General features: G+C 43.6%; 2 protein-coding genes and 1 long non-coding RNA gene across 6 annotated transcripts in view; 2 read left to right on the top strand and 1 right to left on the bottom strand.

Moving 5' to 3' along the window:
* Positions 1 to 9,901, top strand: part of LOC146492421 (uncharacterized) — a 425,011-nt gene extending 415,110 nt beyond the window's left edge. The window contains exon 2 of the long non-coding RNA XR_014872371.1: positions 9,441 to 9,901. This is a non-coding gene — a long non-coding RNA (uncharacterized LOC146492421). The remainder of the gene's footprint in view (positions 1 to 9,440) is intronic.
* pnpla4 (patatin-like phospholipase domain containing 4) lies at positions 335 to 9,901 on the top strand. Of its 2 annotated transcripts, none has more exons than XM_085151438.1 (7): positions 335 to 421; positions 793 to 981; positions 1,481 to 1,575; positions 4,367 to 4,502; positions 4,741 to 4,806; positions 7,884 to 8,036; positions 8,360 to 9,901. In XM_085151438.1, the coding sequence occupies exons 2-7, from the start codon at positions 802 to 804 to the stop codon at positions 8,489 to 8,491; spliced, it is 762 nt and encodes a 253-aa protein (XP_085007564.1). In that variant the 5' UTR covers positions 335 to 421; positions 793 to 801; the 3' UTR covers positions 8,492 to 9,901. The 2 variants fall into 2 exon arrangements, with proteins under 2 accessions (XP_085007564.1, XP_085007563.1); XM_085151437.1 differs by lacking the exon at positions 335 to 421 and adding an exon at positions 480 to 691.
* The window catches only part of sts (steroid sulfatase (microsomal), isozyme S), a 30,528-nt gene continuing 17,088 nt past the window's right edge, over positions 8,758 to 22,197 (bottom strand). For 2 of the 3 annotated variants that reach the window (XM_085151415.1, XM_085151416.1), the window contains 3 exons: positions 18,109 to 18,268; positions 17,782 to 17,903; positions 8,758 to 14,922 (listed from right to left, as the gene is read on the bottom strand). In XM_085151415.1, coding sequence (XP_085007541.1) covers positions 14,570 to 14,922; positions 17,782 to 17,903; positions 18,109 to 18,268 — 635 coding nt within the window. In that variant the 3' untranslated portion in view covers positions 8,758 to 14,569. The remainder of the gene's footprint in view (positions 14,923 to 17,781; positions 17,904 to 18,108; positions 18,269 to 22,197) is intronic. The other variant, XR_014872367.1, reaches the window with a different exon arrangement.

Raw genomic sequence — 22,197 nt, 5'->3', positions numbered from 1 at the left:
ATAACTTTGCCACATGTGGCCAACAGCAATGTTTTAATGTTCTTCGTTATTAAACATTCACACATGAATAAGTGACGTCATATTCAGTACTTACTTTTGACAGTTCACTCTTGGCCGCTCCCTTCTGCCATATTTTGCGGCAAAATTATCCACACCCACCGCCGCGCTATGAATTGTGGGATATATGGGACCACGAAGCGTGCGCCGGACCACGCTTGATATTTGGGGGAATCGACGGCGCATTTGGAGTATGCATTTGAAGTACACTTCGAATTGGGACAGCAGCGTACTTCAAGCGTGCAGACCCTGAAATGGGACACAGCGTTCGCGAGGTTGGTCTTATTTTGAAATCAGGAGCAGGGGCTTTGTTTACTTCCGGTGTACACAGAAAGGTTCAGAACGGCTGGTTCTGCAAGAAAAGGTACTAAATATGTTGACAGTGATGGTTTCAGCGTTAACCACCGAGAGCCGTGTTACAGAAAATGTGCTTTCGTCACTTGTTGTGTGTGTTTTCAGCGAGCTTTGCTTTTCTGTCCTGTTAAACGATCACGACGGTAAAATACGCATTTGGCCCTAAAACTGAAGTAAACACAAATAGCGAGCTTGGTGACGCTACGCGATGAGGAGTGAAAAAAAGGCTTTCTAATAGACACGTGTTTTCATGCAGTCATGTTCGCAGCAGAGCGGGGGGGTCAGATTTCCTGCCTTCTTGGTTTATTCGTGCTTCTTATATATGTCGCACTAAATGTGCAGTAAACGTGTGACTCATGTCATGTTTGCATGTGTGTGCAGGTGTTCACGATGACAGTCCTGAATCTGTCCTTTGCTGCGTGTGGTTTCCTGGGGATCTATCACTTGGGTGCCACGGAGGCCTTTCTCCGGCACGGGCACAAGCTGCTGGGCTCGCTCGGCGCCTGTGCTGGTGCTTCTGCCGGGGCACTGGTGGCTGCTGTAATGATCACAGCTCCTGAAAAGTTGCAGGTATGGTGCACAGTCCAGGGGTATGTGGGGTCAGTGAAACCCTCTGGTCTCTGAGCAGAATGCAGACAAACTATATCAGTATTTCTCTCTCCTGATTCTTGTTTCTTCTTCTTTAGTACTGCAGTTGTTACGTGTGTGTGTACGGGACTAAAGACTTTGTCAGGGTGAAGGATGCTCAGGGATACTTGCTGTCACAGACTTGAAGAAGTGTCTGTTTTAGTGATGCACGCTGTAACAGCCGATCCTATAAAATAACAACTCAGATCGGAGTGATTAACTGTAAATTCAGGAATCTAGATGAACAACAAGCGATTGAGTGAGATGTTATTAAAAGGCGCTCTGCTCATATATCCTCTGTTCGCAGTTCTGCAGATTTCAGACTTTGATTGTATTGAGATAAATCACCAGGAAAAATGAATCTATGAGTGAATGAACTTTGTTGCACTAGTGACTGATTGATCTGAATGTGCTTTCATTGGTGTTTGTTTCCTTCTTCCAGCACTGCAAAGACTTCACCTACAGGTTTGCTGACAGTGTGAGGCAGCAGCGGTTTGGGGCCGTCACACCAGGATACAACTTTATGCTCACACTCCGGTAACTACTTAGAAGTCTCCTCAACAATCACCGCACAGTGTTACACGATGGAGGTGTTGATGGACCTGTAACATTGTTGCTGTGAATACTGGTTGGTGGTGAAAACACTGTGGAGATATTTTCCACCTGCTGCAGCGTCACAGCTCTGTCTCACGTGGTGGAAGGTGTTTGTTTAATGCCACAGCAGCAGTGACATAGACAGATTCATTATCCTCTGAGGTTAACTTGCAGTTACTTTTATGATCCTTACACCATTATCAGGTCAGAAAGCTGATGCCTTTACCAAACCAGTCGGTCTCTTCAGATTCAGCAGGCATGAATCACCAGTAGTATCCACGGGTTAAAGAGCCTGTTTCAAACAGTTCACACTTCATGTCAGGACCAAACAAACGACGTCGTCCACATAACCCTGGAGCACCGTCGCCTGCAGCTGTGCAAAGATGTTTGGTTCTTTCTAAAGTTCACTGTTTGGCTGAATTGAGCCTGAGCAGGACGTGTTTGGCCTGGATGCTGTCAGCGTCAGGACTTTGTGGAAGAACATGAACTCTTGAGACTCATGCTTTCTGTCAGTGAGCTCGGGACGTTTGTCAGAAAGACTCAGCTGCAGGTCTGTTAATCAGAGGAATCATCAGGTGCTTTTTAATTTTCATCTTTTTGTTTTCCGCTTTGGTTGGTTTCAGTTTGCTTCCACTGTGTGGTTGCACGCTTCAGTTTAGCTTTAATGCAGTTTTTGTTTGTTTTTATTGTTGTTATTATTATATTTATATACACTGCTGTCAGGAGTCTGGACATAGGGGTGGGTTTTTATAATCGATTTATCGATTAAAATCGATTCTGGCTTGGATAACATAAAATCGATTCATTAAAATCCTGAATCGATTTTTTAATATAAATTTATTTTGCCCGAAATGTCAGAATCTCAGGTGAAACCTCACAAAATATCAACAACCACCAAACAGCTAAGACAGTAAATGAGAGCAGGAACACGGATTCTGCACAAAGACTTAAACACACAGCGCAAGAATCAGTTAGATGTCGCCTTTCTCACAGTCGGGGCTGAAAGCCGACAGCTCGCTGATTCCTGAGTCCGCGCTTTGTGTTCACGCCCTTTTTGCTCTGATTCTGAAGCTGTTAGTTTGATGTCTCTTCAAACAATATTGACTGAACCAGCAGCAAAAGAAGATCCAAACTAGCTTCACATAAACATCGTCATGAATTCACTCTGACTTTTGCTGTTTTGTTTCGACCACGATGCACAGCGCTCTCTCTCTCTCTCTCTCTCTGTACTTCAAGAACAGTTTCACATCTAAAAATCTGTTTTCTGCATTATTCACTTGCTTGTTATGCACAAGTCTGCCGTTGTTTACAGGCTGTCGGCCAACGTTTTGTTTTTTTTTTCGTTTTACATACTTCTGAAAAGAAAACCTAATTTCTGCTGTTCAACACTAAACAAATTTAAACGTTTTAAAATTATGCAAAATGCAAAACGCCGTGTCTCTAATAAAACCGCTGTAACTTCAGAGGTAATGTTCATGTGTTGATTAATGGTTTTCTTTTGTTTTTGATTTACTGCAGAATATTTTTATAAAATCCCAGAACAGGAAAATCACCTTCATGTGTTTCTGTTTTATCTTCAGCTACTTTGACACAAAGGCCTCTGCTGTGACGCTCACACCTGTGATAAAGTCTCACAAGTGTCAGCTTCCTTTTTATAGATACAAAAATATGTAAATGTACTGATCTGAATTATAATTTTCCTGACTGTCAAAATTTCCCAGATTCAAATCGAAGTGAATCGAATTAAATCAAATCGTGGATCGAATCGATTCGGGACCTTGTGAATCGGAATTGAAACGATTCTAGAAATCAGTGACGATACCCAGCCCTATCTGGACACACTTTGTCATTTAATGTTTTTTATTATTTTTACTACTTTCTTTGTAGATAAACTGAAGACATTTAATATATTTAGTTCCTGACAGTAGAGCCCTGTGCTGTGTCGACAGCGCTGCAAACACTCGGCCTTCTCTCAGTGAGCTTCATGATGTCATCACCTGACATGTTTCACCTCACAGGTGAGCCTGTCAGGGTTCACCTGTGGAGTTGGCACCATCAGTTGTGCAGCAGTCAGGTTGGTGCACAGCTGACAGGCCTGTTTAACAACTGTAAGAATTCATATTATGAAAAGAACCAATCAGCTGAGTGAAGAGAAACAACAGCCCATCATTACTTTAAGAACTGAAGCTCAGTCAGTCCAGAAAACTGCTAAAACTCTGAATGTGTCCCTGAGTGCAGTCGCAGAAACCATCACGACCACGATGAAACTGTCTCACGTCTCGAAGGACAAACACAGTAACTGAAAGCACACAAAGGTGAAAAACTGAATAATCATCTAAGAATGCAGCAGGTCAAACGCCTCAGCTGCTGATCTTGGCCCAGTATTCCTGATTCTTCCAGCTTTACAGTCTCAGGTGTGTGTGTGCTGTTAAAACTCATCAAATATTTAATGATTTTTCATTTGCTGCTGAGTGTGTGAGCACAGAGTTCGTGATAGAGACAGAAAACAGAGGTGAACAGGCGGGGGGCGACCTGCTGCTGGAGGTTAGTTTGTCAGTATCTATGCTTGAAGTGAGCTGATGTGTGAGGAAGGCAGCAGGCTTCGGTCAGTGCGAGTGCTTGATAGCTTGATTAATAATCGCAGCTTCCTGTAAAACAGTGTTTACGAGGCCCTGTGGAGATGACTCCATTAAAGCTCTGACAAATGAACATCTGTGTCTGGATTGTCCCACAGGGAGGGGATGGAAGAGATTCTCCCCACAGAGGCTCACAGTCTGGCCACTGACCGCCTCTACGTCTCAATAACAGACTCAGGAAGCGGCACGAACCACCACGTGTCGACGTTCACCTCCAGGGAGGAGCTCATAAAGGTGCGCAGCCCTCTCTGTAAACACACAGTCTGCTCTTTCAGTTTCAAACATGGTCATAAATGTTTATGATTGTTTTACAGCCTGTTTCTCTCCAGTCTTCAGTTTACTGCTATAATGACACCGTGCTGTATATGAGCTGTTACCTAACTGCACGCACCTCGTGACCGAAATGTTGAGCGACGAGCTGCCGAACGAAGTGCTTCTCCTGGATAACTGTCCCCCTCTTGTACCTGTCCAGGTTCTGTTAGCCAGCTGCTTTGTCCCAGTCTATGCTGGACTCAAACCAGTAGAGCTCAGAGGAAAGGTAAGGGTTTATGCTGGGAGGATTCAGTGACTCGTCAGAACAAAATCAATTGGTTCTTGATGTTCCACAGGAGCGAGCGACAGCTTCAGAGTGTTCGGTGCTAGAAAATGTTAAACATACAAAAGTAGATTATTGAGTGTAGGGCTGCCGCGATTAGTCGACTAGTCACGATTACGTCGACTATCAAAATCGTCCACGACTAATTTAATAGTCGACGCGTCGTTTCAATTCAATTCAATTCAATTCAATTCAATTCAATTTTATTTATATAGCGCCAAATCACAACAAAAGTTGCCTCAAGGCGCTTCATAGATACAGAGAAAAACCCAACAATCATATGACCCCCTATGAGCAGCACTTTGGCGACAGTGGGAAGGAAAAACTCCCTTTTAACAGGAAGAAACCTCCGGCAGAACCAGGCTCAGGGAGGGGCGGGGCCATCTGCTGTGATTGGTTGGGGTGAGAGAAGGAAGACAGGATAAAAGACATGCTGTGGAAGAGAGACAGAGATTAATAACAGATATGATTCAATACAGAGAGGTCTGTTAACACATAGTGAGTGAGAAAGGTGACTGGAAAGGAAAAACTCAATGCATCATGGGAATCCCCCGGCAGCCTACATCTATTGCAGCATAACTAAGGGAGGATTCAGGGTCACCTGGTCCAGCCCTAACTATATGCTTTAGCAAAAAGGAAAGTTTGAAGCCTAATCTTGAAAGTAGAGATAGTGTCTGTCTCCTGAATCCAAACTGGAAGCTGGTTCCACAGAAGAGGGGCCTGAAAACTGAAGGCTCTGCCTCCCATTCTACTTTTAAATACTCTAGGAACAACAAGTAGGCCTGCAGAGCGAGAGCGAAGTGCTCTAATAGGGTGATATGGTACTACAAGGTCATTAAGAGAAGATGGGGCCTGATTATTTAAGACCTTGTATGTGAGGAGCAGGATTTTGAATTCTGGATTTAACAGGAAGCCAAAACAGGAGAAATCTGCTCTCTCTTTCTAGTCCCTGTCAGGACTCTTGCTGCAGCATTTTGGATTAGCTGAAGGCTTTTCAGGGAGTTTTTAGGACATCCTGATAATAATGAATTACAGTCGTCCAGCCTGGAAGTAATAAATGCATGAACTAGTTTTTCAGCGTCACTCTGAGACAGGATATTTCTAACTTTAGAGATGTTGCACAAATGGAAGAAAGCAGTCTTACATATTTGTTTAATATGTGTGTTGAAGGACATGTCCTGGTCAAAAATGACTCCAAGGTTCCTCACAGTGTTACTGGAGGCCAAGGTAATGCCATCCAGAGTAAGAATCTGGTTAGATACCATATTTCTAAGCTTTTCAGCGCCGAGTACAATGACCTCAGTTTGATCTGAATTAAGAAGCGTTTGAAGCTTTGTAAGATCCCAAAAGACGCAGGAATAAGTAGTAGGATTTAAGAGTGTAATAACGGACTGAAACAGAAGATGGCAGCACTGCATGTACAAGGATGCCAGCTGCCGTTAAACCCCGAAGAAGAAGAAGAAGCTGTGTCCCAGAATTCATAGCGCAGCCCTGCTCAGTTTCCAACAATGGCGGCAGCTAGTTAGTTTTAATATTACTCTTATTATTCTTTCTGGGTCACAAAATAAACGTTTAACATATTTTCAGGCGAGAATGTAGCTGTGTAAACCTCAAATATCTGCTCAGTTTATCAAGACACCACATATTTTCAAAAGCGCTCCGACGTTTTCGGAGACGTCTGTTAGCCACTAGCTCGATAGCTAGCCGGGGGCTAGGCTAACTAGAGCCGTGAGAACACCGGACTCCCGCAAATCGTTTTCAAACCCACCGCCGTCTTTCACTACTCAGGTTAAACATGATATATAAGTCACTTAGATAACTTAAAAATGTTATTGTTTGTTTTTTTTCAGTATTTTATTTGTTCCTGAGTAAATCGGTTTGGCTGAGATTAAAGTTATAGTTTTTACACAGCTGAATAAACATCAAGCAGACAGCTGATTATCAGAAGTGTGAGATGCTGGAGAATTTACTCCGGTGTCCTGTTATATTTTAGATAGCAAGGAGTTTATTAAACTCCACCGAAACAATCTGCAAATTTCATTAAAATTTAATAAACTATCATCTTGTCTTTATTTTTAGTTAGCACATACCTTAAACACTTAAAGCTGTAAGCTAATGATAGTTATATAAGAGCAGATGCTGCTGGTGCAATAAGCTGTACGTTTTACGTCCAATGGATGATGATCTGATTAGTCGACTAATCGCAAAAATAATAGGTGACTAGTCGACTATCAAAATAATCGTTTGTGGCAGCGCTAAATGAGTCTGAGGAATACTTGACCTGGGGATACATGTCAATTCTACTCTTTACTAGTAAAGCCAACAGCCAGATATCACAGTCCAGGGTTACAGTGAGCTTCATGTACAACATGTGGGCATGAAAGAGGTTATGAATAATACCTGAGGTTTTATTACAACGAGCCAAAATGCCTGGTAAAGAAAATATTTGAATGAATTGTGGAGGACGATGCATCATCTGAAGTTAATAGAGGCCTCTCCTTCAAATAGCACATAACAGGTCCTCTTCAGATGTGCTCTTACTGCTGGAAACCAATGGAAACCCAGTTCCTTTGGTTTAGGTGAGGGTGCAGGAGGCGACACCCACTCACTGTAAATCCACGAGTGCTGTTCTCACATGGATGTAACCTGGCATCACGTGGACGTCGTAGAGCGGACAGCTTTCTCTGCTCCGGCTGCTTCGTGCACTCGATTTGAACGTGTCTGTGCTGGTTGGGTTGTAGGAAAGTTCAGGTTTGCAGGGCTTGTCTACAAAGTGTTTAATGACAGGATTATTTATGCATTTGTAGCTCAGGATGTCAAGCAGGTCATCTGCTAATCAGAAGGTTGATGGTTCCACCCTGGCTGCTCCACACGTCCTTGGGCTATGAAAGACTGTGAATGGGTGAATGAGGCACGTTGTGTAAAGAGTCCTGTTAGCATGTTTATGATTGAAGTCTAAACAGTTTTCTTTGCTATGAACCTTTTTGTTGTGTGACCAGCAGGCTCTTTGTCTTCTGTAGAGATGGATTGATGGAGGATTCACGGACAGCCTGCCCATCCTGCCCGTGGGACGAACCATCACAGTGTCACCCTTTGCTGGACGGCAGGATGTGTGTCCGATCCACAGGGGGCGGTTCAAAACTCAACTCAGATTGGCCAACATGAACATAATGGTGAGAACCGGAGCATCTGATTGGTCTGTAAGGAGAAACCTGAACTCCCAGATTGTTCTCCACGTTTCAGCTTTTTACCATAAATAGTACTTCCTGTTAGTGCAGATATCGGTCTTTGATATCACTTTGATAATGAAGGTAAAGAGTTGTGTAATCGTAGATGTGCTGCCTGAACCATAAATCTTTGATCTCATTAGAAGATGAAGCTGTAAATGTGACCTGATGCAGCTCACAGCACAAAGTGCAGCAGCTGTGATTGGCTGCGTGTCACGTGTGTCACTGACTTTGTTGATGTGATGCCGTGTTTCCATTGGCTTCCTCAGTTTTCCGTGGAGAACCTCAAACGTCTGAATCAGGCTCTGTTCCCTCCGTCCGCCGGCGCCATGCGATCGTTATGTGAAGAAGGTTTCACGGACGCCGTGAAGTTCTTAAAGAGAGAGGGCTGGATGGGCTGAGCGTCTCATGGACAAGCGGAGCGTGTGAAGCCTGGAGTGTCCTTACCAAGAATCAATAAACATAATATTTTCTGTATTTATATGCATTTCCTGGGTGATTTTATTCGCTCACACAGGAAACAGACACGAGTAACTGCACCGATGTTTGCACGCAGTGATGATGAAGTGATTCAGCCTCTTGACTTGGTGCATGTTTAGTAAGATGTGATCACTCAGATTACTTTGATCGCACAGACGTCCTCATATCATCATCATTTCATTTCTTCTGACTTGAAGCAGAGCGAGAAATATCGGGTATCCACGAGCCGCTTCACAGAAAGGTTTGTGCCGCCCTCGTGGATGCTGGCGGCTCCCCCAGGACACGAGGCAGCTCGAGTCTTTGAAGTGTTGGATGTTTGTGCAGGTTTGACTGCTGCTGGGTCACCGTGTGGTTTCTTCAGGAGCGACTTGACGGCGCGAGAGCTGCTCTGCCTCTGCACTCAGGCGAGGCAGCAGCTCCACACATGCACAGACTGCAGAGGACAGTCGTGGATCAGGAGATTTGCTGTCAGACTTTAATATTCAGGAACCCTCAGTGGCATCTCCATCTTTTCTATACAGTCTTTGTGGTGAACAACAGTGCGATGGGGCTGTCGCTGCGTTTGATCACTGAAGTTCTGCTGATCTTTAAAACCACAAACTTCAGTTTTTGATGTCCTTTAAATGATGTTTGTTGTAAAAGTGAGTGATTTGAACGAGTAAACAAAGGAATGTCAAATAATATTGTTCTTGTCGTCGCTGTCATTATTCTCTCAGATCTGAGCCGGCTGGTGGGATGTCTTTGCTCCCTTATCGTCTCTTATTTAGTAGGTGTGGGGAAAAAATGGATACTGTGTAGCATGGTGATATTTTGTTTGCTAATAATGTATCGATACAGGGACAGCAGAAATCGATACTTTGTTACAAAAAGGTTTTTGTGGAATGGAACATGCTCTGACGTCCAAATGTGTTTAACTTGTTTTTGGCAGCAATAAACATGACAGTTTACTTATTTTAATTTAAGACATGTTTTATTTTAATGAAGTTTAAAACATTTTATTTAATGTAAAATTATATTTTGTTTTAATTTACTTTCAAATTCTTCAGTTGCTGAAGGGGCTGCATAGTTTTCATAAACTGCATAGTTCAGAATAGCTATAATTGTACCAGATGGTTGTTCAGTTAAGTTGGACTAGACTGTAATACAAACCGTTCAGTTTGTCAACAATCAAACTGAAATGAGAGAAAGACTGAGTGTGAGACTTTGATATTAGAGAAAATGAATATTGATAAAGTTTACCTTTATGTACAGAATCTGAATATCGCAAAATATTTTTAAAAATTGCAATAATATCGTATCGTGGGATGTGTGGTGATTCCCACCTCTATTATTTAGCATGTCTGTGCTGACATGATGCCGTATGAAATCCATCATAGATACTCATGAATGTGACAGGGATGCCACAGCTTCATGTTAGGCTTAAGACGTGCAGAAGTCCACCCAGGGATGTGCATCATGAACAGTCCTGAACAGTACAGAAGCTGAATGTTGTATCAGTCCGTTAAACATTAGTAACAGAGATCTGCTGCAAACACAGAGGTCATCCTGCTGTCATCAGTCAACTTTTATTCTTACCTTTAAAAACAAAAAGTCTTCAAACTAATGTCAACAGACAAACATGACCTGAGTCACCAGACTCGAGTTTGTGGCTGTTTTTGTTTGAGTTTTACTGAAACGATTCAGGATTGTTTTGCATTTTAAACTTGTAACATCTGAATTTGATTTGCACACACACACACACACGTATCCCACTCGTGCTTATTGTGTTATTATGTAAGCTCACCTGCTGCTGCTGGTAATAAGGCTCATTTAAAGCTTCCGCCTGCAGCACAGAAACCCCGGCTTATGTTTTTCTCCATAATGTTGGGCTGGAGAGTCTCGGTAATGAACTACAGTCGGGGACGGCCGCGTGGACAGAGGCCAGCTGAAGCAGCTCATTTGTTAGTGTAATTATTCAGCTGTTGACTTCAGTGTACGGGACTGAAAAGCTGTTGTTCACACCTGCAATGTGTTATTTGTGTGATAAGCCGTTCAGATCCTCTGAAAGCAGAGAAAGCTTTTCATCTGCGAGCTGCTCTGTCCTCTGGTCCTAAACGAATGCAGTGGAAACTGATTCTACAAAGAGGATGGAGGTCTAGTGTTTATGCAATCCAGGAACATCCGTGCCCTTTGTCGTCTTCTGTCCACACTTATTTGTGGAAATGGGATTCTGGGCTGCAGTAGAAGCTCCCACTGTGCCCCGGGGCTGCTGGGAGATCCATTCAGCAGATATGATTGGTGCCTTTGCACAGGCTAATAAACAACTCCACAAGCTGCACAGATTTCTTTGTTGCCCTCGCCTGCACGCTGAAGAAATAAGCAAAACATAACAGCTATTTCCTGATTGTCTTCTACACTGTACTACCTGTGTATGGAGCGTAACATGTATTAAAGTATATGGCCTAAGCTGAGGGCGAAGCGTGATATCCACCCTGTGTTCTCAGCAGACCGTCTGTTATCACGAGCTCTGATCATCCACGTTCCCTCAAAGCAAAGAGCTCACGTCACTGCTGAAACACACCAGGCTGCAGGTCTGCAGCCACATTCAGACAGTGTATCCAACTACAACAGGCTATCGAACTCCAGGCCTCGAGGGCCGGTGTCCTGCAGGGTTTAGGTGTCACCCTGCGTCAGCACGCCTTGACCAAATGATCAGTTCATTACCAGGCCTCTGGAGAACTTCAGGACATGATGAGGAGGTCATTTAACCGTTTGAATCAGCTGTGTTGGATCAAGGACACATCTAAAAGCTGCAGGGCACCAGCCCTCGAGGCCTGAGTGTGATACTAGAGCAGGAGTGTGACACTCCAGGCCTCGAGGGCCGGGTACTTCAGACACAGCAACACACTCAGACAATAACTAGAACTGAAGAAGCTTCTCGGATGAGGTGAAATGTCTTCAGGCAACTTAAAGAAGTCCAGATGCTTTTCTTTCCACGCTGTGTGCAGGTTTTCTGCCTGAACACATTTCCAGGTCACATGCTCCGATGCTCAGCCCCAGACTAAGCTTTCATTGGTTGTTTGTTCACACGCGCACGTTCTGTGCAGTTTAGGCTGATTTCTTTGGATATTGATTTGAGTTCAAATTAACTTTTGACCCAAATGGCAGCAACATGGCTCTCTTCCTGGTGCTGCTGAAGGTTGTCACTGTCCTCCAGGCTGAGGTCAGCGTTATCCAAAAGGTTTCATGCCATCCCACAGAGGTCAATTATCTTGTTAACAATTTCACTTCTTTACTACATACGAATCTGCTCCTCTGACAAAGAAATTCTCACATCAGAGGTGTAACTTTCAAACACTCACCTTAAAGCAGACGACTCGTAAGCTGGAGAGTCACAAATTTAGAGGATCATCATTTAGCCTGGAGAAATAGTTTGTTGCTTTATAAGAAAGCCCTCCGCAAAGCCAGAACAGCTTACTACTCATCACTGATTGAAGAAAATAAGAACAACCCCAGGTTTCTCTTCAGCTCTGTAGCCAGGCTGACAAAAAGTCAGAGCTCTGTTGAGCCAACCATCCCTTTAACGTTAACTAGTGATGACTTCATGAACTTCTTCACAAATAAAATTTTTATCATTAGAGAAAAAATTACCAATAATCATCCCACAGATGTAATATTATCTACAGCTACTCTTAGTTCCATTGATGTTAAGTTAGACTCTTTTTCTCCAATCGATCTTTCTGAGTTAACTTCAATAATTACTTCCTCCAAACCATCAACGTGTCTTTTAGACCCCATTCCTACAAAACTGCTCAAAGAAGTCCTGCCATTGATTAATTCTTCGATCTTATATATGATCAACCTATCTCTAATAATCGGCTATGTACCACAGGCCTTCAAGGTGGCTGCAGTTAAACCTTTACTCAAAAAGCCATCTCTAGACCCAGCAGTCTTAGCTAATTATAGGCCAATCTCCAACCTTCCTTTATATCAAAAATCCTTGAAAGAGTAGTTGTCAAACAGCTAACAGATCATCTGCAGAGGAATGGTTTATTTGAAGAGTTTCAGTCAGGTTTCAGAGCTCATCACAGCACAGAAACAGCTTTAGTGAAGGTTACAAATGATCTTCTTATGGCCTCTGACAGTGGACTCATCTCTGTGCTTGTCCTTCTTGACCTTAGTGCAGCATTCGATACTGTCGACCATATTTTATTACAGCGAGTAGAGCATGCAAGACCTGGATGGCCACTAACTTTCTGCTTCTTAACTCAGATCAAACTGAGGTCATTGTACTCGGCGCTGAAAAGCTTAGAAATATGGTATCTAAGCAGATTCTTACTCTGGATGGCATTACCTTGGCCTCCAGTAACACTGTGAGGAACCTTGGAGTCATTTTTGACCAGGATATGTCCTTCAACGCACATATTAAACAAATATGTAAGACTGCGTTCTTCCATTTGTGCAACATCTCTAAAATTAGAAATATCCTGTCTCAGAGTGACGCTGAAAAACTAGTTCATGCATTTATTACTTCCAGGCTGGACGACTGTAATTCATTATTATCAGGATGTCCAAAAAACTCACTGAAAAGCCTTCAGTTAATCCAAAATGCTGCAGCAAGAGTCCTGACAGGGACTAGAAGGAGAGAGCAGATTTCTCCTGTTTTGGCTTCCTGTTAAATCCAGAATTCAAAATCCTGCTCCTCACATACAAGGTCTTAAATAATCAGGCCCCATCTTATCTTAATGACCTTGTAGTACCATATCACCCTATTAGAGCACTTCGCTCTGCAGGCCTACTTGTTGTTCCTAGAGTATTTAAAAGTAGAATGGGAGGCAGAGCCTTCAGTTTTCAGGCCCCTCTTCTGTGGAACCAGCTTCCAGTTTGGATTCAGGAGACAGACACTATCTCTACTTTCAAGATTAGGCTTCAAACTTTCCTTTTTGCTAAAGCATATAGTTAGGGCTGGACCAGGTGACCCTGAATCCTCCCTTAGTTATGCTGCAATAGATGTAGGCTGCCGGGGGATTCCCATGATGCATTGAGTTTTTCCTTTCCAGTCACCTTTCTCACTCACTATGTATTAACAGACCTCTCTGTATTGAATCGTATCTGTTATTAATCTCTGTCTCTCTTCCACAGCATGTCTTTATCCTGTCTTCCTTCTCTCACCCCAACCAATCACAGCAGATGGCCCCGCCCCTCCCTGAGCCTGGTTCTGCTGGAGGTTTCTTCCTGTTAAAAGGGAGTTTTTCCTTCCCACTGTCGCCAAAGTGCTGCTCATAGGGGGTCATATGATTGTTGGGTTTTTGTTCTGTTTTGTTTGTGTTATCGTACGGTCGACCTTACAGTATAAAGCATCTTGAGGCAAATGTTGTGATTTGGTGCTGTATAAATAAATACAAACATGTCAGACCTCACTACACTTTTGAAATCTAGCTGACTTTGTGTTTACAGTCCAAAATGTTGCTCAGCTCACAGATGGTCACCATATTCTAGTTCAACCAAGCCTGATTTTCTTTACCTCAGCTGCCTCAACAAAACCAGAAAATCAATATCAGATCGTGGGTATCACAACAACATTTGTTGATCATCCTTTAGCCCTCCCCCCCCCCCTTTAGTCAGAATGATAACAAACGATGATGATGAACGATCACTGAATTGAATCTTTGCAGCTCGTAGCTCTTAGACTTGTATGAGACGATTCTCTGAACTTTTATTGACGTCTAAGTCTCATAATATATCTTCTGATTTGACAGCTGACAGCTTTACTGTGTTAATCAGCTTTGCTGTTATCCAGTCTATTGTATCTTATAATTGCCACCTGTGTGCTGACTAGATTTCTAGATATGAAGCTTTTGTTACTACATCGAGTGAAATAAAATCAGTGCAACAGACGACTGCACCCTGACAAAACAAAGGTTTAATCATGGATTTGAAGTTGAGATGAAGTGTCCATATTCAGATTAGTGTGACTCTAAACAGCAGCAAGGATCTCCCAGTGCCGCCTCCACAGAAGCTTACTGGTACAGCTGGCACTGACAGAGCTGCGTGACTGTGGAGCAGCAGGGCTGCAGCCACGGCTTCCACATCAAGTTCGCTGGAGTTAACTGGCTCTCCACTGGCTTCAGTGAGCGCCGATGCACCTTCACAGCTTCCTGCATCGTGGCCAGGACAAAGTGAAAGGCAGGCTCGGTGTCTGGGGTCAGCGGCGTGCTCTCTGAGGGGTCCTTTGAGAGATCGAAGAGCAGAGGAGGATCGTGGAAGGTGACGTACTCCGGCATGCAAAAGCAGGTAAGTGTATGGAAACATGCCATCTTGTCTTCTGGGTAGAAGTTTGGAGTGAAGTAAAAAGCTTTCCACACCGAGCTACCTGAGAACGATACATGAAAGCGCTCAGTGCCACTTTCCTCCCATGAAGCAGGAAGTGCAGCCTTTCAGCCTTAAATGAAAGACTTTTACAAACCAAAGGAAGCACAACATTTAGACATTTTCAGATGCAACAATTCAACAAACTAACAATTTGATTTTAATGCTTGGATGAAAATCTGTTGTAGAAAATGACCAGCTGGAGTGTAAAACCCATGGACATCAACAAATGCAGCATTTCTTCCTGAGAGACGCTCCGTCAGGCATTCACTGCATCCACCTTCAGTTTGTGGAGCCTTCTGCTTATCAGCTGAAAAGCTGCTCTGCAAGATTTCGATCAGGTTTGTGCAGCGTTTGTCTGAATCTGAGCAGAGTACAGCCGCGTGCACGCCACAGCTCGCCCTAATGACGCTTGTTTTTTTATATCGATGACGATATAAAAACGTCTGTCGTTTCATTTTACGCTGTTGTTTGTTTTGTGGTGTCGTAAAATAAACTGTTTACAGCAACATCGTTCATCGTTTTTCATCGTGGCTCCGCTGTCCGCTTGTTTGTTTTCCACGTAAACCTTTCACAATAAAGCTCAAGATCCTTTTGAGACTTTTCAAAATAAACTGAATCACATCAAAGAGTATGCAGAGTTGTATGTTTGAAGGATGAGAAGCAAAAAAAGAGCCGTCAGGTGCTAAAAAATAAAGCTTAGACTGAAGCTTTGAGAGAAAACGGCGGCCGTTACGACTTATGTCTAAAAATGTATCGTTTCATGCATCGGTTAAAACACTCGACTCAGCTACACGACGCAGTCGAGCTGCCCGAGATTCACAGAATTTACAGAAAATGTTACATTTTTGTGATTTATATCGTTGTCAGGACGATAAATGTCTTAGTCAGAACCAGACACGGAGAAGCTGCATTCAGCTTTTATGCTCCTTATATCTGGAACAAACTCCCAGAAAGCCTCAGATCAGCTGAAACACTCAGTTTATTTAAATCCAGGTTGAAGACTCACCTGTTCTCAGCTGCATTTGAATAAAGCACCAAATCCACACTTAAGCTTAAATTTCAAAACTCACATTTTAATTACTGATTTTATCTACTGTTCTGATTTTATCTGTTTTGATTTTATATACTGTTTTGTTTGTTTGTTTGTTTGTTAATTAGTTAGTTTGTTTGCTTGTTTTAATCAATTTTAAATCATGCTTTTTATTTGTTTTTGTTTCTAATGTCTCTGTAAAGCACTTTGAATCACCTTGTTGTTGAATTGTGCTATACAAATAAACTTGCCTTGCCTTGCCTATATCTGATATGAGATTTTTGTCATATCGCACAGCCCTACTAACAACTGCCCCACGGTGCTGCCCCTGGATCTAGTTCAGCTAAATGAGCAGTTGCTACAACACACCTGGGATTGTAGTTGGTCGTTTTCCTCATTTGTTCAAAGCTCTGGTCAAACATTTCCTGCAGAAGGCTTAAAGAGCCTAAAGAGCCTTCTAGAAGCTCGGACGGCCTCAGCCTGAGCTGAGAAATCTGCAGGAAACTTGTTTTCATCCATGCACTTGTATCATTTGGTCCATGTGATGGCTCACATCGCCTGCTGGTTTCATGTTTTCACTTTTTAAATTGTAACTCCAAACACGAGTACGGAGCCACGGTATACTTATTATCCATAAACTCTATAATGTGTAGTAATATAGTACATGTTTCAGTGTGGTCGGCCAAGCTGCTGTCTTTAAAAGTTACCACAAATAGAAATGCAGCAGCGTGCTCAGGTTTTCAAATGAGACTATTGCTGTTAATGAACTCCATTGTGTGTTTTATTAACTTGGAAAAACTACACAAGTAACTGGAATCTGTGAAAGTGTGGACACCAAGTCATTCACGCTCCAGCCTGTAAACACAGTTAATAATATGAAGCTGCCACTCCTGCAGCTCACAGCTGAGAGATCTTTTCAGACTGTTACTGATATTCAGGCCGGACTGTTACACATATTTAAGTCTGCTTTGGATGATTGTTCTCTTGAGGAAGCCAGCCTCTTTTCATCTTTGTATGTTGACTTCAAATAGCAGCAGAAATATGGCCTCAAATAGCAGAGTTTGTATCTGTCTGGTACAAAGTGATCTTTGTCCATTAGTTTGGTAGGTGACATTTTAGTCGTTGATTAATCTATTTCAGAAGTGGCCAACCCTCCTGAGCCGCATGCAGCTCTTTGCCTGGTTTCCTGCAGCTCTTATACTGAAGTTTGTGTTTGTTTTAATCTGCGTGTTTGCTTCTTTGAGTTTAACGCTGTATTTTCATCTAATGCAAATGTGCGTGAGATGGAAATACCGCAAAGTTTCCCAGTAGGTGCAAGTGTCATGATGGGTGTGTGTTTGGTTTATACTTCCTGATTATTGCTAACAAAGCTTGGAGTTTCTGTGCCCTCCCCATGTTTCACGTTTGGTTCCACTGCATCATCCACAGGGAGCAACTCGCGTCTAAATCACTGAATTTAGACGTCATGAAGCCTGTGATGGAAATCATCAACTGCATCCACACACATGCACTTAACCACATGCAATTCAAGCATCTCCTCGCCGAGCTGGAGCCGAGGCTTCCAGGTGACCTGCTGCACTGTGAGGTGGCGTCATAAACCCCGGTACTCTCTCGCTTCTTTGAGCTTTTGGATGCCGTGAAACTGTTAATGGTAGAGAAGGACTATCCCGAGCTCTCCGACCTCAAGTGGACTATGGATGTGGTCTTTTTGGTCGACATGCTGTGTCACTTGGACAGACTGAACCTGACCTGGTGCAAAGTGTGTTTGCACTTGTCAACTAACAGTAGAGGTTATCAATACAGCTTCATCTCTCTCTGTTGCACACTTACTGTTTTGGGGATGCCACCTGACAGCGTTCAAGTTGGCATTACAGTAGTGAAAGAGAAATTCATGCTTGGAACTTGCAGCTCTCCCCTGCAGCAAATCCATGAGGTCATGACCATCTATCTCCCTGCAGAAAGAAAGTGAACATGAATTACAATCAAAGCCTCTGGATTAGCTTAACACCCCACTCTTCATTAGGAAACATGTTTCCTCTGCTCACATCCAGGATTCCCCTCACTGTGAGTCCCTCTCGCTGCCTCTCCTTTCTTTAAACGTGACCTAGATTTGGCTGCACTTGTCTTGACTGACATAAGGAAGGAGCACAGCCTCACCTGTCCTCTGGGACTGAAGCTCCACTCAGCTGCACCACAGTGGGAAACAGGTCCATGTTGCTGGTGGGCTCATCTATCTGTCTGCCACCAGGGATTTTCCCAGGCCAACGTAAAATTCCAGGGACCCTGATTCCTCCCTCCCAATTCGTGGACTTCCCTGCTGCTCGGTAAAAGGAAAGAACAAGAAGCCGTGAAAATAATTCTCATCCGGCTCCAATTAAGCCCAAATTATAGCACTACACCAAATCCCCACTGAGCCGTCTGCACAGGTGGTGCTGTCATTGTCCACATTTGCTCTGCCGGTGTCTGCGGCGCTCTGCATCACGATTACAAATGAGCTGATCATGTTGAACTTGGAGCTCATAAATCTTAAACAACATTTGAAACACAAGAGAGCATAACGGCACAGGACCACCTATTTTACCAACATAAGCTCGACTTACACTCCAGGCTTTTACGTTAAGTTAAAATCCCAGTGGAAATCAATATATTGTGTTTACAGCACATACCAATCAAATGCATTAGTAGTGGTCTGTGTAGCTGCACTCCTGGGTAAGTGTTGAGCGCTATGCTGGCATAGCTTAATGCAGTGCTATACATTAAGCATCAGCTCAGCATGTGTGAACACAGTGCTGGGTTAAAGGCACAACTGGCTTCTTAAGACTCTGCAGAGATGAAAGGGCAGCGAGTGGCTGCCTTACAAAAAGCTGCTCTTTGAGTCCCTGACACGGGTCTGCTCACTGCAAATGAATGTGAATCACATTCAGAATAATATTGCTAACAGTTTTGATACTTTCGGCACATCCAACAGCAGCGCTTCATTGTCTCATAATTACTTGTGAGTTTTCCTGAAGGAAGCAGAACGAAGCAAAGCTCAGAGGCAACGATCTGAGTTCTGCGTGCTCGCTGTTTTTGCTTGCAGGTCATTTTCTAACACGGCCAGTCTTTTAAATGTAAATGTTTATAACTGGTACATGTTGTAATATATTGTAAAGACTAGAAACATGTCGTACAAATGCTACTCTGTTATATCCTGTTTACATAATCGACTTCTTTAGCTGTCACCGGGAAGAAAACGTAACACTGTAGCAGTGAAATGACATAAACACACTCAGCAAAGTGAACTCTTCAACACATTCAGCCATCTGCACCAGCCTGGTTGTCAAGTCCAGAAACTCCACATTCACAATGTGGCTGCCCGCTCATTAGATCAGTGACCGGCTTTGATTGATTGATTGATTGATTGATTATACTTTATTCATCCTGAGGGAAATTGGGTTAAGGCTGCCAGCCGTGCCAGCGTCATCTTACCCTCCGACCATACATACATTACACAAACATCACATGGGGAAGACAGGTCAGAGAGGTATAACAATGGAAAATGCACCACATGAGGAAAGATAAGGAGAAAAAAAAACTCCCCCCAGACTGAGCTCCAACAGGGAGATCAGTCTGAGAACAGAAAAAAACACCTCTGCACATGAAAAACTCTTAATGCACCAAAGAAACACATGACAAGCAGCAGGGGGGGTAAAGGTGCAGCATCGGAAGGGAATAAGCGTCGAAGGCGTTTGGAAAGGGAGGGGGGATGAGTGTGTGTGTCCATAGTTCAGCTGAGACAGTGTCCTTCACCCTGCCAGGCTAAGTAAACAGTCTACCAGCCAACCCAGGTGGCCTTGCATGGAACAGGAAGAACAGACTAAACACAGTCGTTATCAGGGTGTTGTTGTTATATGTAAGACTGCGTTCTTCCATTTGCGCAACATCTCTAAAGTTAGAAATATCCTGTCTCAGAGTGACGCTGAAAAACTAGTTCATGCATTTATTACTTCCAGGCTGGACGACTGCAATTCATTATTATCAGGATGTCCAAAAAACTCACTGAAAAGCCTTCAGTTAATCCAAAATGCTGCAGCAAGAGTCCTGACAGGGACTAGAAAGAGAGAGCAGATTTCTCCTGTTTTGGCTTCCTGTTAAATCCAGAATTCAAAATCCTGCTCCTCACATACAAGGTCTTAAATAATCAGGCCCCATCTTCTCTTAATGACCTTGTAGTACCATATCACCCTATTAGAGCACTTCGCTCTCGCTCTGCAGGCCTACTTGTTGTTCCTAGAGTATTTAAAAGTAGAATGGGAGGGAGAGCCTTCAGTTTTCAGGCCCCTCTTCTGTGGAACCAGCTTCCAGTTTGGATTCAGGAGACAGACACTATCTCTACTTTTAAGATTAGGCTTCAAACTTTCCTTTTTGCTAAAGCATATAGTTAGGGCTGGACCAGGTGACCCTGAATCCTCCCTTAGTTATGCTGCAATAGATGTAGGCTGCCGGGGGATTCCCATGATGCATTGAGTTTTTCCTTTCCAGTCACCTTTCTCACTCACTATGTATTAACAGACCTCTCTGTATTGAATCATATCTGTTATTAACCTCTGTCTCTCTTCCACAGCATGTCTTTTATCCTGTCTTCCTTCTCTCATCCCAACCAATCACAGCAGATGGCCCCGCCCCTCCCTGAGCCTGGTTCTGCTGGAGGTTTCTTCCTGTTAAAAGGGAGTTTTTCCTTCCCACTGTCGCCAAAGTGCTGCTCATAGGGGGTCATATGATTGTTGGGTTTTTCTCTGTATCTATGAAGCGCCTTGAGGCGACTTTTGTTGTGATTTGGCGCTATATAAATAAAATTGAATTGAATTGAATTGAATTTTGTTCAGCTTTGGCCTTGCAGCTGGGCCAAAGGGGTATCCGCATAAGTGATGGTGCTTTTTACTTTAGTGCGAACAACTGAATTTCAAAGCAGTTCTACAGTCCAACACTGGTCTCTCAATCTCCCGTTGGAGAGCCGCGAGCTTCGCCATACTTGCGTTCTGTGATGTTGTCATTTCTTGTGCTCGAGCCGATTCAGAGAACTCACGGCAGTGTGCCTCCCTGAGATGTATCCAGTCTGCAGTCAGAGGTCTTATTCTGAGTGTTCACAGCAGCCGTAGCCTCTCCAAGATCTTATCCGTGCTGCACTCAGTGAGCCCATTTTGAGAAACTCACGCCTCTCCCATCGTTTCAATCCCAGCGGGCAGCCTTGTGGGGGTTTAAACAGCCAGTTCCGCTTTCTTAATTCTTCGATAAGTCAGGGCCAAGCCAGCTCCGATCAGCAAGAACCCTGTTACCATGGTTCAGAATAGGTAGATATCTTCAGCACTCAGGCTCACCCAAGCCCAAACTTCTTGTTGAGAAAGGGGTGTCAATGCATTCAGGGACCAGTTGATCCAATCCATAATTCCTCTTTTAGGTTTTAGAGAACAGACTGTGAGAGAGTGTTCCAGGGAAAAGTAAAAACAAGACAAGGACATAAGAGGCTAAGCAGGGAAGCTAAGGGCAGGAGAGGAGAAAAGTGCGACCGCCTTCGTCAAGAGCAAGAGGTAATACAATGGAGAAAAACTACAAACTACAACTGACGGAGCTCAACAAGCATCTCCACTTCGGCAGCTCGCTCCGCTTGGCCTTCTGCTTCTGGGTCTGTACACACTTGTAGAGAAAGCCCGACCGAGCCAGTGCAGCTCAGGCTCACCTCTCCTTGAAGCAACAGCAGAGAAAGAAGCTTCGGTTTTTGTCTTTGTTGAAGCCAAGTGACCTGCCTGCTGTGACCACCAGCAGAAGTGGGGATACCGGTGGACGGTTCAGAGACAAATGGACTGGACTTCTTTACGTTTCTTGAAGACGTCTCATCCATGAAGCTTCTTCAGTTCTAAGAGCAACTGGTGGAGAGTCAAGCCCTGTGGGAGTGTCCCCGAGGTGAATTTTATTGTGTTTTCTTCTGATTCTTCCTCGTTGGTGTCCGACCTTCTTTTCTGTGCATCTTTGCTGACTTGATGAAAGCCCAGTTAGGATAACCACGTTTTAAGAGTCAAAGAGGATGTTCTCCTCTTCTTATCACTGTTATGCTGATGATATTCAGTTGTATGTGTCTTTTAAGCCCCAGGATTTACTGAAGCTTCAGCTTCTGAATGGCTGCTTAGCTTCTATCAAACGTTGGCTGCAAATTTCCTCCAACTCAACGAGGGGAAAACTGAAGTCCTCGTCTGCGCTCCGGACAGATTT

Source organism: Neolamprologus multifasciatus, chromosome 23, assembly GCF_963576455.1.
Source record: "Neolamprologus multifasciatus chromosome 23, fNeoMul1.2, whole genome shotgun sequence".
Classification (NCBI taxonomy): Eukaryota; Metazoa; Chordata; class Actinopteri; order Cichliformes; family Cichlidae; genus Neolamprologus; species Neolamprologus multifasciatus.
The sequence above is the reverse complement of the archived record's forward strand: the minus strand, read 5'-3'. Positions and strand labels throughout refer to the sequence as shown.